Source organism: Cavia porcellus, unplaced genomic scaffold, assembly GCF_034190915.1.
Source record: "Cavia porcellus strain 051 isolate PalLab524CR breed Dunkin Hartley unplaced genomic scaffold, mCavPor4.1 scaffold_1, whole genome shotgun sequence".
Classification (NCBI taxonomy): Eukaryota; Metazoa; Chordata; class Mammalia; order Rodentia; family Caviidae; genus Cavia; species Cavia porcellus.
The window spans coordinates 192250246-192264906 of NW_026947484.1; the positions used below are offsets into that span (position 1 = coordinate 192250246).

The window sequence follows — 14661 nt, forward strand, 5'->3', positions numbered from 1 at the left end:
CACAGCTCTGGGATGTGACATCGACATTATCACAGAACTGTAAACACCAGAAGAAGGTAGGTTCTTGGGATAGCTACAAAGAAACAACTACCTCTGAAGAACATCTCCTTTCTGCCTTGACAGAAGCCTGAATGCTAGTGATAGAGCTATAAATCACAAGAGGTTGGTGGGCATCAACACAAAAGACAAAATAAAAGAAAAAAGGGAGAGAATGGCAAGACAGAGGCAGGAATGGAATTCAACAAGATGGATGAAGTTGAAAGTCAAACATTGGAACTTTCTGAAATGATAACAGAAGTGAAAAACAAGTGGAAAAGGTTATAGAGAAAATCATCTCTCAAGTACAAAAAGAAATGATGCTTAAAATTAAAGATATTAGAGAAGACACAAATACTAGATGATCTTAGAAAACCATGGGAACAAAAAATGCCTAACATAGGAGAGAAATGGACTCCACGAAACAAATCCAAACAAGAAATCCAGGAGACTTAAACCTCCATTGAAAGTATATGCAAAAGATTGAACAAAGGAAAGGATAGAATTTCAGATCTTGAAGACAGAATTGCAGCTAATGATCATAAAAAGAAAGATATCTTAAAAATATCAAGAGACCATAAAAAATCAACCCAACAGCTACAAGACAAAGCAAAGAAGAGTAACATAAGATTTACTGGGGTCAATAAGAAAGCAGGAGACAATCCAAATGCCATAACAATCATAAAGATATATGCACCCAATTATATAAGACAGTTATTGGAAGACATGAAAATCAAATGAGCAATAACACAATTTTAATGGGAGATCTCAATACCCCATTGTCACAGAGAGACAGATCAACTAGACAGAAAATCAGCAAAGAAATACCAGAGTTGAACCAAATTTGGGAACAGATGGACTTAACAGGAAGAAGCTACACCCCAAGGTTATGTGCTAGCAGCATGGAGAGATTCAGCAGCTCCTGCACAGCCCTGGAGAAGAAGTCATGCTTGAGGCCCCCTGCCAGCAGCCCAGAGAGATCTGCTGAACCCAGCACCAGCCAGGAGAAGAAGCCATACCCCGAGGCCCTAACACCATCAGAGGAGCAACAGTGTACCATGCCTCTCCAACACTCTAGGAACCCTGAATCAGAGGAACTCAGGTACCTAATCCAATCCACTACTCCCAGGGACTGGAAGCCAATGCAGGAAGCATCAGGGATACAGCAATGGGCTGATTTAGAGGAATACAGGAGAATGTCAAGACGAGCAAAATACAATATCAGACCTCCAAACCACACAGAGCAAGTTCAGAAGATACAGACATAGTAGAAATTAGAAATCAGACACCTGAAATTTCTGAGAAGATAACAACTGAAGTAAAGAAGCAACTTAGTTCTTGTACTGTTTGGTTAATTTTATATGTCTATATCTGATGGTCTGAACAGCTATTTCGAAGACAAGAGGCATTATGGTAACCATTACTAACTTGCTATTACTTTATTTTGAGGTCCTATATCGTTTTCATCGTTTTGTTTGTTTTTATTCTGTTTTGTTTTGATTTTATTATGGCTGATGGTAGCAGCTATTTTGAAGATAACAACATACACTATGGTAGCCATTGTGGATTTCCTATTATGTTTTACAGTCCTGTATCACTTCCGTTGTTTTGTTTTGATTGGCTTTATTCTGTTTTATTTTGTTCAGTTTTATTCTCTTTAAATACATACATACATACATACTAAGAAAAAGTCATAATATGTAGGAATCAGATGCCAATGGTTTTTCAAGGACTAGATTCAGGAGAATGAGTAAAATGGATACAAGAGTGCAAAGTTAAGGAATGAACTTAGAATAAATTATATAGTTAAAAATTTGAGTGTTGGAAGAGGAGAGAATAAAAATTCCAGAGTATACATTAGCTTTCAGGAGTATGACACAATTTTACATTCATAAAATAAGTTTTTCAAGTTAAAATGTTACATTGCTATTGCTTACCTGGTAAAGATGAATTCATACAACTCCAAATTTCAACCTGAAATTGTAATCACCAAAAAGTCTTAGGTAGATAACCAGTTTCTACAGATAATAATTTATCTCTATAGTACCATTACGGTAATTTAGTTATGGCTAGGTCCATACAGTCAAGTGTTATAGGCTAAGTGCACATCATTCAGGAAAAATAAAAATTAAAAAACTGAGATACAAAAATAGTGCTTATTCTTTTCCTATTTTTTCATCTAAAAGTACTACAGACCAATCTGGTCACCCAGCTTACTGGTTCCAAGCAGAGACAAAAGTATCCTGCAGAAAGACTTAAGAAACATGTCAGTCAGACCTGTTTAGCCATCAACTTTTTTCCCTTCCACAGCTTTCAGACAGGCTCAGGCTTTCTTGGTCTGACCCACAACTACCCAAACACTAACGTCAGCACAGCCCTGGAAAGATGTTAAATCATTTGATTCTGACAGGCAAGCAATATATATATATATATGGTATGCCAGAAAAATGGAGATAGGAATAATATGCTATCTTTTCCTTATCCCAAATTCAACTCTTCAAAATAAAAATACATACAGATTCAGTTATTATAGTTTTCAAAACTTAGTCAAAACACAACAATAAAATTTCAAATTTCAGATAAAATATTAGAGTAAAATCTAAACACTGGACTACATTTATATTTAAGATTATTTTTGGATCTACATCCTAAAATAGATAAAAGATGACAATATTTTATCTAGTAGTTTGTGTGAAGATTGTTTAAAAATACTGTATGCTGTTAAATCTGATATTTAAATCTCAAACACATTAAAAAATTGGTTAAATCTAAAAAGAACTCATTTTAGATGGTTTCATTTAGACAAATCTTCCCTAGTTAAGAACTTACCATTGTTTCTGGGCAATAATCTGGGGCTCGTTGTAATAGATGTTTCAATCGGGATTCACTTTTTGAGGAGAAAATCTATTTCACACACATACATACAAACAACAAAAAAAGATTTTGTGATTTTTTTTCTATTAAGAAATTAAGAAGTAAAATTTATTATCTTTGAAATTTATCAGTTATACAGAGTATATTACAACTTGTTTTACAACTAAACTCTTCAGAAGGATCTAAATTAAGGGAACATTTCTTAAAAGGTTAATTAGTTTGGCAAATAATCAAGAAAGTCCAAATACAGCAATCACATCTTCTTCTTTCAACCAAAGGTAGAAAAATAAGACTGCTAATCTACTGAAACTGGGGCTGGACAAAGAGAGAAAGAAAAATAAAGAAAAAATCTTAATTTTACCTAAACTGTTCTATACATTGCTTTTAATTAAATGATAACAATTTAGGGCTGGACATTTAGCTCAGCGGTTCAAGCACTTGCTTGCTAAGTGCAAGGTCGTGAGTTCAACTCCTGGACCAAAAAAAAAGTAAACTATGTCACACTCTTGATATTGGTAAAGATGAAACTGGTCAGTAGCATTAGAGAACATAAGCTCTCCATAAAATGCCATAAAATAGAAACAAAGCTATCTTTTAATACAAGTTCTGAAAAACTGACAAAGTTCTTGTTTGGCTAAATAAATCACTGCTGTAAAAGAATTTAATTAATGCAATTACAATCTGATGACTCAGTAAATTACAAATCAGTACATATATCAGACAGAACTTCATGGTTACCTGTAAGCAGTTGAGATTAAAATCCATGAATGCTAAGGACCACAACAAAAGACATCTCCAATTAGCTTATTTAGTAGCTAGTTTTTTAATCAAAACTACCAATTATAATCAGGAAGTAAAAAGTTAGAATATCACCATGTTTCAAGCTTCAGTGAGCTAACGCACTTCGGCAATTATCAACAATAACTGTTGATATCACGAAAACAGACAATTAGACACAGACCCTTTATGGGAAAGACTTGCCTAGCACACTAAACGGAAATGAAACTACTTCCCTCTGATGAAGCCTCTAGTTCTGTCTTATAAGATAGATGCTACCAGGTTATGCGTAATGTTTAAATTTAAACATTAATTAAATAAAGTGAAAACTTCGCTCTTTAGTCACATTTCAAGTGTTACATGTCATACTTGTCACAGTGGGTAGAGGCTAACCCACACATATAGAATATTTTCACAACTGTAGAAAGTACTATTGGACAACTTTGCTCTAAATCTAACTACCAATTATTAAGAAATATAGAGGAAAGAGGGACACATTAAATGACACCATAGAGCTGCGCACAGTGGTGTATGATTAAAATCCCAACTGCATAGGAGGCTAAGGCAAGAAGAGGACTACAAACTCAAGGTCAGGATGGGCAACTGTTTGAGTCAGCTGTTCTGTTGCTGAGACAAAATACCTGACACCTGCAACTTACAGGAGTTTATTTTGGCTTATGGCTTCTGAAGGCTCAGTCCATTATCAGCTGGTTGAAGGCCAAAATAATATGGCAAAACAAATCTGGTGGAGGAACATTGTTCAATCCATTTCAGTCAGGAAGCAGAGCACAGAGGAAGAGCCAGAAAGAAAGATATACCTCCAAAGGCATAAGCCCAGTGACCCACCTCCCATTGGGCTCTACCTTATGTATATTCCCCTATGTTCCAATCACCTCTCCAAGTCTTTTAATCTGGACAATTTGACAATTAAGATTAACTGGCACAGAAATTTAGTTAGACTCTCTCAAAATAAAAATGGGCTAGGGATGTAGGATGTGGTATAGCTTGCTTAGCAAGTGCAAGGTCCTGGAGTCAACAAACCAAACCAAACCAAACCAAACCAAACCACAAATGAGACCTGAATAGCAAAATTTGGACAAGAAAACTCTACAGTATAAATGATCAAAACGAAATATATGACAATGGCGGTAGAATGAGAACAAGCATAGGGAAAGCTCAATTCTATCTCTCCTCAAAATCAGCCAAACAGCAAAACCTTTTAAGCACCTGAAGCAGGTCAGAACAGCAGAAAACACATGGCACTGAGATCACCAGTAATACACGCTGAGTAACTGGACAAGCACCTTGGCCTTACAGGAGGAGGTTATGTCTTGCGGCTGAACGTGGCGTGTGTAATCAGTTAGGCTGTGTCTTTGCATCTTAAATCACGGGCCGCATCTTTGCATCTTAAATCACGGGCCTGCAGACCTTGACAAGTTATGTAACTTTTCTCTAGGTCAACTTCCTTCACTGTATAATGCAGATGTCATTACCTTCAAGGGATTGGCGTGAAAACTAAATGAAATAAAGTATATAAAAAAGTACAGCACAGGGTTGGCACACAGAGAAAAAACAGAATTTAGCTCCTAGGTTCCTGTTTTCTGAAGAGCTAATGAGAAAAATTAAGAATTCAGACAGTCTACCAGATCCTTTCTGTCTCTGAATTATGGTTCCATAAAGTAGGATGAATTAAACTGAGAAACATACTTAACAAGAAGACATGCAGCTTAAAAAATCAGCATGCATATTTTCAGATAATAATGTAGACTTGGATGTAAATGATTCCTTTTCATACTGAACAACTGGTAATATCTTTTAAAAAGGATAATATATGGTATCATTGTATCAATCATTTAAGAACAAAAAATCCTTAACTCAGCTCGCTTCTATTCATGCAAGCCAAAAATAATCAGATCTCAGAGCTCAAAATCCTAAATTTTTCTTTTTACTCATGTATTTTCTTTCTTTTATAATTTATTTCCCCTATTGTCACAGAAGCAAATCACTCATTTTGAGTAAATCACTTCATTTTCTTCACTAACAATGTTTTCCTTTTTTTACATTCATTTCTTTACTAGTCACCTTGTAAATATTCACTGATCAACTTCTATGAGTGAGGGCTGAATAACACATTATGTTCCTATATTCAAAAACTTTGTAACAGTCAGGAACATAACATGTACATTAAAAACAATATATTTTTATAAGTTTGAAAAAATTTTTATTAAAAAAAATGCTAACTTGTACCCTTACACCGCTTTATTTTGTTTTGTTTTTTCTTTTTCCTTTTAAATAAAATTAAAGAAAAAAAAAAAAGAATGCTAAGTACTGTGTGCAGGCCTGTAATCCCAACTACTAAACAGGCTAAGGCAGGAGGGTTCTAAAATCAAGGGCTGCCTGAGCAAATTATCAAGACCCTGTCTCAAAATGAGAAACAAAAAGGGCTGGGAATTGGGGAAGAGATTCAACATGGTTGACTAGAGGAGTCATGTCAGAGATACAGAAAAGACTCACTGAAAATATAGGTACTCTAAAGTGGAGGAGGTACTTACACCCCCAAACGGAAAATGACTCTAAAAGATGCAGATCAAACCATACACCTGGATCACAAGCAGAGGAAGCAGGGCTCCACCTCTACCTCTGTGGGCAAGAGCTACTTTGAAAGTGAACAAATCACACAAGGGAACTAAGGAGCGCCGCAAAGGCTGGACTCCTGGGACAGACTCACCCCAACACTGGGGGAAGCTTCGGTCCTGTGGCATTCTCTCCAGTGCTCACCTTAGACAAGGAAAGCCTGCCCACCCCAGTCGGAGAGGATAAATATAGCAAACAGCATTTGCTGAGTCCACAGCTTTGGCAGGGCTTTACCGTGGGCCACATCTCTGGAGGTAGGGGAGGGAATAAGCTAATGACTTGGTTCAGAAGGATCTCTTGCCTGCTGCTTCCACCCAAACTAGAAAAGCCTGAGTCAACAGGAAATCCCGAACTGTTCTTATCATTATGCTGGTTGGAAAGGTGAATTTTCGTGAGACAGGGTCAGTTTGAGATCTAAGTGAAAAGGAAAAGATGGGACAGGCTGGGGCAGGGAACTGCAGGCAACAAAATAGTGGGAAAATATCTTAAGTAAGAACACAGAGGTTTGCCTAGCACAAATGCAACTGAGAGGCAAGGCACACTGGCAGAAGGTGAAGGAGAACTGCATCAGGAAAATTATTTTACATCCTTCTCTTTTCAGATTAACCGAGTGCTCGGGTAGTGGGACAGAGACAAAAGACTGTAGATAACTGACACACACACTGACCACAGCTAGGCAAGAAGAGAATCATGTTAACACTCAAGCTTGGTGGCATAGTGGACATGTGAAAATTCCATGAACATTCTCTTGCAGAGTGTTTGATCTGGGTGCCTACCAGATATGCCTGCTGTTGTTACATCTTTCTTTTCCTTTTCTTTTGCTTTGACATAGCTCTTAGTTTCTTTTCTACTTCCTACCTCCTTTTTTTTCAATTCTAGTTTCTCTATCAATAGTATTTTTTAAATTTCTTTGCTTGTTTCTCCCACTTTTTAATGTCAAGTTTCTGTTTTTTCTGTCTTCTATTAACCACCTGTCCACTATATTCCATTCCTTCTGCTCTTCCTTAATTTACTTATCCCCTTGTTTTCGCCTGCTTCGTCTCTTCCTCACAGGTGCACAAATGCATCGACAGAATCTGACAACCTTGCAGCTTTCCTCAGTCCATATTTATACCCCCTCCTCCAACATCCTGCCCCATCCCTACAAACACCTTTTTAAAACCCTCAGCACTAACCATGAAAGATTTCCAACAGAAACTGATCCCTCTCTATTTTAAACCTATTATTATTTCTCCTATCTCTCCTCTACTAACTTATACCCATTTCACCCATCCCTCCATTTCTTCTCGTCCCTTTTCCCTTCTATATTACAAACTACAACTAACAGTATAGCATAGAAACAGAATAGCATAAATGATACATGATCAAGTCCATTGATGCTGTTATAACCAGTAGTAATTTTCTCCTTACAACAAAGTTACAGCATCCAAACTATTTAAATTAAATAGCTGAAGGATAAGCACTACCTTTGGACAAATGAAGCCACAAACAAACCTTGGGAAGGCCAAATATAGCTAAAAAGATTTTCACATCAACTACAATCTTTCTTTACTCTACTTGATCTCAATCCTCACTACCCAAACACACACACATACACACACACACACACACACACACACACACACACACACCACAAATATAGGAAAACAAGGCAACAGAGGCCTGCAGGGTTCCCTCACTCTCCCAAGGCAGATGCAGGGAGCACCAATGAAGAGGAGAGCAGTACTAGGCAGAAGAGCTTTATGAATTGATAAGGGAGAAGTAGTGAGTTCAAAGAGGACATAACCGAAACATTTATAGAGTATCATATAAACTTTTATGGATATGGGAGAAACAAAAAAATGGAAGCACTGAGTTAAACAGTTCAAAACATGAATGACATATTTAACAAAATATAGATTTAATAAAAAAGAAATTCAGAAAATAAAAAATTACAGAATTCATAAAATGCAGAAATGATCATTGTGAATACAAGGTTTCTAAAATAAAGGCAAAACAGTAAATTACAGCAAATTTTCCAATACTAAAACAAACAAACAAACCACCTCAAAGCCCAAATTATTCAGAGAAGCTTCAAAAATAGTAAAAGAACAAGAAAGTTACCCAACAAATACTAGACAATGCTAAAATTACCAATCTAAGGCTAATTTGAGTTAGAAAAACTCGAAGACAGCACACACATAATAAAAAAAATCTGTTTATAGAAATCATAATAAAAAAGCATTCCAAGTATTAGGAACTATTTTCAACATACAAGTAAGTGAGGCTTACAGAATACTAACTAATTGTATGAAAAAAGAAGCTCCCCACAACACATCTTAGTCAAAATCCCAGATGTCCAACTAAAAGACAGAATCTTAAAAGCTGTCAGAGAAAAGCAAAAAGTCATGTATAATAAATATGGAAACTCACGAGAATTATAGCAGATATCTCAACACAAACTTTAAAGGCCTGGAGAGTCTGGAGTAGTTTTCAAGCCCTAAAAGCAAACAATTTCTAACATGCGCTAATATTATCTAGAATATTTTCTTTCAAAATAGATGGAAAATTAAGGATATTCCACAAAAAACAAAAATTAAAGAGATACACCAAACTAACACTCAAAAAAAAAAAAAAAAACCTTAAGAATATCCTAGACAGAGACAACAAAGCCAAAAATTCAATGGAATGAACACAACAAACAAGGCAAATAGATAAACAACAACCACACCAAAAGCGAGAGGGAGAGAGGAAAGGAGGGAGACAGAGAGGGAGGAGTCATCAAAAGAAAAAGAATGTGGCCGATTCCCTTTTCAAATACTCCCTATTTGTCTAGAGCAGTGCTTTCCCCACCTTCCTCTCTTCTGTCCCCACCTTCAAGTAAATCATGTTTTTAATTGAAAAGAAAAGAACAGAAAAACAATGCAATGACAGGAATAAATTGATACCTTCCAACAATACCTGTCAATGTCAATCATGTCAACTGCCCAATTAAAAAATACAGATTCACAGACTGGATCAAAAAAAAAAAAAAATCCAACACTATGTTACATTTAAGAACCTAATCCAAAAAGACATTCACAGATTAAAAATCAAATAATAGAAAGAAAAACAATATTTCATGTGCCAAGGCCTCAGAAGTAAGGACAGGGAGCAATTTTACCCTCAGACAAAAGTAAACTTCAAGCTAAAACTGATCAGAAGAGGTAAAGAAGGTCAATACATATTGGTCAAGGGAACACTTTAACAGAAAAATATAACACTTGTAAATATGTATGTACCAAATACTGGAGCATCTAACTTCATAAAGCAAATGCTGTAGGAAATAAAAGAGCAAATAGACACCAACATAATCACCAAGTTCTTTACTAGCTATTTAGATGAGGTAACAAACTGTCATGTCTCATAATCTGAGAGTATCATGCAAAGTCTTCTAAGTCCACAGTATTGTTTGATAAAAGTTATAGTCCCAGTTAAGTGTCAATTTTAGAAAGTGACAAGATCCAGAAATTACTGTACTAGTGTCTTAGCCAGAATTCCTGTCACTGAGACATGATACTTGGTACACACAACTTAAAGAAGGAAAGGTTTATTTGGCTCATGATTTTAGTTCAGGGCTGACTGCTCCAATGCAGAAATGGGATAGCAGAGAGGTCTGGGTGAAAAAAGGTGCTCACTTCATGGCTGCCAGGAAGCAGAGAACACAGGGAAGAGCCAGAGAAAGAGACAGAGACCTTTTCGGGGCATGCTCCTAGTGACATATCTCCAACCAGCCTCCACAGTAGAAAACTTTAAGAAATGACTGAGAATATTATTTTTCAAATGCTAAGGCTAGATAGTACAACTACTATGACAAAAGAAAAGCAAGACTTTACAAGCAGTGGAACATGCATATAAACACTTAACTAGAAAAGTCTATCTAAAAAGTTTTAACACTAATACAATTAACTTCTACACAGTATTCACTGAGACTCACCCATTATTAACATCTCACAAAATTTGTTTTATCTCTGTCTCTACACAGATATTATGCAGTGATTAGCCATTATAGAATTAATTATAGGTATTATGCCCATTCACTCCTAAATCTTAGCACGTATGTATCTCTGGGATACTGTCACATATAACCACAAAAATGACCAAGTTCAGGATCATAAAACCAATAAAATATTATTAATTAAAATCCAGTCCATATTCAAATTTTACCAATTTATCTCAATAAAGTCCCTTATGACCGTTTTTTTCTTTTCATTCCAGGATCCAACCAGAATAATGGATTGCATTTAGTTGCCGTATCTCTTTGGTTTCCTCCTTTCCCCTCTCTTTCCCACTTTCCCCTCTCCCTCTTCTCTTTTCTTTATGTAGGACAGGCTGGCCTCAAACTCACCATCCTCCTGCCTCAGCTCCCCAAGTGCTGTGACAACAAGGGTGTATCACCACACTTGGTTTTTAGTTTCCTTTAATCTAGAACAGTTTCTTAGACTTTCTTTAGTTTTCATAATAACTGACATGAGTATTTTAATATAACTGATATTTTTAAGGCTTTAGGCCTTAAAATAATACTCCTCAGTCTAGGTTTGCCTGTTTTTTTCTCATGATTTGAGTTATGCACTTTTGGCAGGAATCCTTTGAAAGATACTGTGTTCTTTCTAGTGCATCATATCGGCAGACATAGGTCAATTGTTCCATTAAAGGGATATGAACTCTGTTCACATGGTTATGGTGCTGTTCAACGGTTATCTCAATAACTAATTTAAAATAACTACATAACAGCATCTACAACTATCATCAAGCTTACCTGCTCACAAACATCACGACACATTTGGTTATCCTTTGAATGATTACAACATAATGCACCTAGAGAGAAAAAATAAGTATCTGATGTTATCCCACTGTAAAAAAATGATAATAAGCTTTTAAGCTAGTACGTGGATTACACAAACCGTATGCTCAATTGATTATTACTCATTTTAACTCAACCTTTAAAGAATATTCATTACAAATTAAAGACAGTGGTAGATTTGAGGACTTGGTCCTTGCCCTCAAGTAGCTTGTAGTATAACAGGAGAAACTATCATGTAATAATAGTAGGTACTTACTTACTATGTGCTTTCTATCTGCCAAAACTCAAAGCATGTTTTCTGCATTATCTTAATGCTTACAATTACTCTAGGGACTAAATTCCATTATTATACCTATAATACAAAGTCAAATGGTTTTTTTAAAAATAGTGAATTTTGTTTTAGACATGCTGAATTTGAGGTTCTTATGGAATATTCAGATGGAAATTTTAGTAGTCAGATACTGAATCCTAAAGTGCAAAAACCGAACAAACAAAAAAGGCCAAGCCTAAAGACCCAAATTTAGAAGTCATCACTACAAAGGAAGTATATGGAAGTGACACTGCCCAAGGAGAGTTTCTACTGGGAAACTAGATTCTAGTGCTAGCACTAGGTTCTAAAGAAAAGCAACGTTCGAGACATGGGAAGAAACAGAAGGAGACCAAGATAGAACAGTCAGAGACAAGTCAGTTGTAGAGTAGCATTAGCAAAGAGGTAGTGTTATGTGCCAGGAGAATCAAGGTGGATTGAAAAATAAAAAAAGAAATAAACTTACTGATTAGAAGGTTATCTGCTAAACATCATAAGTAATTTCTGTGAAGCCAGCAGAAGTGAATGATAGTAGGCATAAATGAGAGATGAAGAAATATAGACATCAAATACAGACTTCAAAAACCTGGCAACGTTGAGGGGGAAAATGAATGGTCATTATAGGAAGATGCAGCGGCACTGAGAGATTCCTTCCCCTCATTTTTTTAGAGTAGAAAAGTCTTACAGACAGAAGGAAGCATTAGAGAACTAATATTCCTTATAGAAAATATCTTAAAACAAGTCTAAAAAGGATGAAATCAAGTTTCTAAAGAAGATTCTACCCTTGGAAAGGAACAGAGGATCCCTTTTTCTCTAAGCTAAGTTTTTTCATGAGCAGCTTTTAAAGACCAGCAACAGAATAATTTGCTCAGCAATCTTGAGTCTCTGTTCTCATGGAGATTATGTTGTAAGAAAAGAGACACAAATAAACTGTGTGTGTGTGTGCATATTTGTGTGTGTGTGTGTGTGTGTGTGTGTGTGTATGTAGAGAGAGAGAAGAGGAGATAGATGAGAGAGATAATAAAAGAATGTAAAGTAGGTTAAAAAAGTAAGGAGGGTATGTGTGAGAATGGGTGGGTATTTCACAGGGCAGGCTAGGAAGGGTCCACTGCAGCAACGCGAGGACAGACCTTAAAGGAATGCAGCAAAAACAGGCCATACTGAGCTTTCTAAAGAGCAAGTGCAAAGTTCTGGTACATTAAAAAAACAAATGTGGCTAGAAAACAATGAAAGGGAGAGTAGCAAATGATGTGATTAGAGAAGTACCAGCAGCAGGGGCTAGATCACACAAGCTCCTACAAGCTGTTGTAAGGACTTTCCCTTTCACTCTGAGAAGGATGGAAAAATACTGTAGCGTTTTGAGCATGCCATAATCTGAATAACCTTTGAAAAGAATAATTCTGGTTCCCATGTTAGAAAATATATTGCAGAGGAATAAGGGAAGAAACAATGACAGGCTGCTGCAGTGGTACTGACAAGACATTATAGCGTCTTGGACTAAGCCGGTAGACAGACAGAAGGGTTCAGTAGAAGAAATAAAGATAGGTACAAAAGAGGCAAAGTAAAATCATAATTTATAATTTGCTTTTAAAATATTGCTGCTCCAGTATACAAAGCTATCCAAGATTCTATTTCTTCCCCTTCTAGGCCACTTATTCCTAAATTCTCCAGTACTAAAAAATACAACAGATTGAGCCCATGCCTTTCTCCTGTAAAACAGACCTTGCACATGTAAGGTGAGCACTCATTTTCTACAGATTGACATTCCAGATTTTCAACTCTCCAAAACAAAAATACACCCTGCCCCAGGTCATAAAATGTGCCCACTGGAATACACGGGAAATAAATGTAATTTCCACCTTGCTAGATATCAGATATACCAAGTTCATGTTCCCCAAAATCAAAGAATGAATTCCCAGGAACAACAGAGGCTAAGAGTAGGGAACATTTATTGACAAAGATAGCTCCTGAAAGACAGGAGGAGACCCAAAAGTGGTTCCGAATGAGCCCACTTTTTAAAAGAAGCTTTATAATGCAAATATATAAGGTGGGTACAATGTGGGTCAAAAGTATGATCAACCAATAGACTGTAAGTACAGTTGCTTAGGTAATATCTATCCAATGGGGAAGCAGGTCATGTTGCAAGTGTATATAGAAAGAAAAAAGACCTTCTTTAGGAAGGGATAGATCGAGGTCTCGGTCACCCAATAGGGTGACTGACTTCTAGCTAGACTTTATTGGACCAGTGACATCAATTATCTTATCCCCTAGGGAGGTATGTAGGCCTGGTCATTCTGTCTTGAGGCCTGATCTTCAACAGATGCATCTCCAGCCACAGTTGTGATGTGTTCTCATCCTCTGCACTGACTCCCCTGAGGGCCAAGCCTTGTCTGGCTGCCTATAGTATTTTACCTAACTTAGCATCCCAGCTCCAAACTGATTTTAAGTAGAATGCTTTTCTAGTTCTATGAGTTATTCTAGGAATTATCGAACCTGAAATGGTCATAGGAACCCCAGATTTAAACCCAGGTCAAAAGTGTCGGTGGCTTGGGAGCCCATGAAGTGAGGCTGGTGTCTATACAAAGGGCAGCTTTGGTAGGGACCACGCTCCTTAACTTGTGCAGTCTGTGCTAACCCTGGATAGTCAGTGGCAGAACTGAACTGCAACACATCAAACTGAAGGTCAAACAGAATGTAGAGAAATTACGATTCCAGAAAGGGGATGTGGGTTCAAGAAGAGATGTTCCATTTGGGAACAAAAGCTATGTTCTTCCACTTCATCCAGGTTACAGCCTAGTAGGAGCACAAAATGTAGACAAGAGGCAAAGATTTGAGGACACACGTGAAGAGCAAAATTGACAGCATTCACTTTCTCAGGTCTAAAAACAATAGAGCTGGGTGTAGTAGCACATGGCAATCCCAGTTACTGGGGAGGCTGAAGTAGGACTGTGAGTCTGAACACAGTCTAACAATACAGCAAGACCTTATTCAAAAATAAAATGGATCATATTTCAGGCCATAAAGCACATCTCCATAAACACAAAAGAACTGAAATAACATCTTGTATCCTATTAGACCACAACGGAATCAAAGTAGAAATCAACAGCAAAAGAAATCTCAGAAACTACACAAACATACATATTGAATAACACATTCTTGAACAATCAATGGGTCACTGGAAAAAATTAGAGAGGAAATTTTAAAATCCCTA

General features: G+C 36.6%; 1 protein-coding gene across 2 annotated transcripts in view; it reads right to left on the bottom strand.

The window, feature by feature from the left end:
* Nucleotides 1-14661, bottom strand: part of Reck (reversion inducing cysteine rich protein with kazal motifs) — an 80224-nt gene that overhangs the window by 53753 nt on the left and 11810 nt on the right. The window contains exons 2-4 of one of the 2 annotated variants that reach the window (XM_023565519.2): nt 11099-11157; nt 2866-2940; nt 1974-2010 (exon numbers count right to left, since the gene is read on the bottom strand). In XM_023565519.2, coding sequence (XP_023421287.2) covers nt 1974-2010; nt 2866-2940; nt 11099-11157 — 171 coding nt within the window. Of the gene's footprint in view, nt 1-1973; nt 2011-2865; nt 2941-11098; nt 11158-14661 lie in introns of those variants that run through there. The other variant, XM_063225488.1, reaches the window with a different exon arrangement.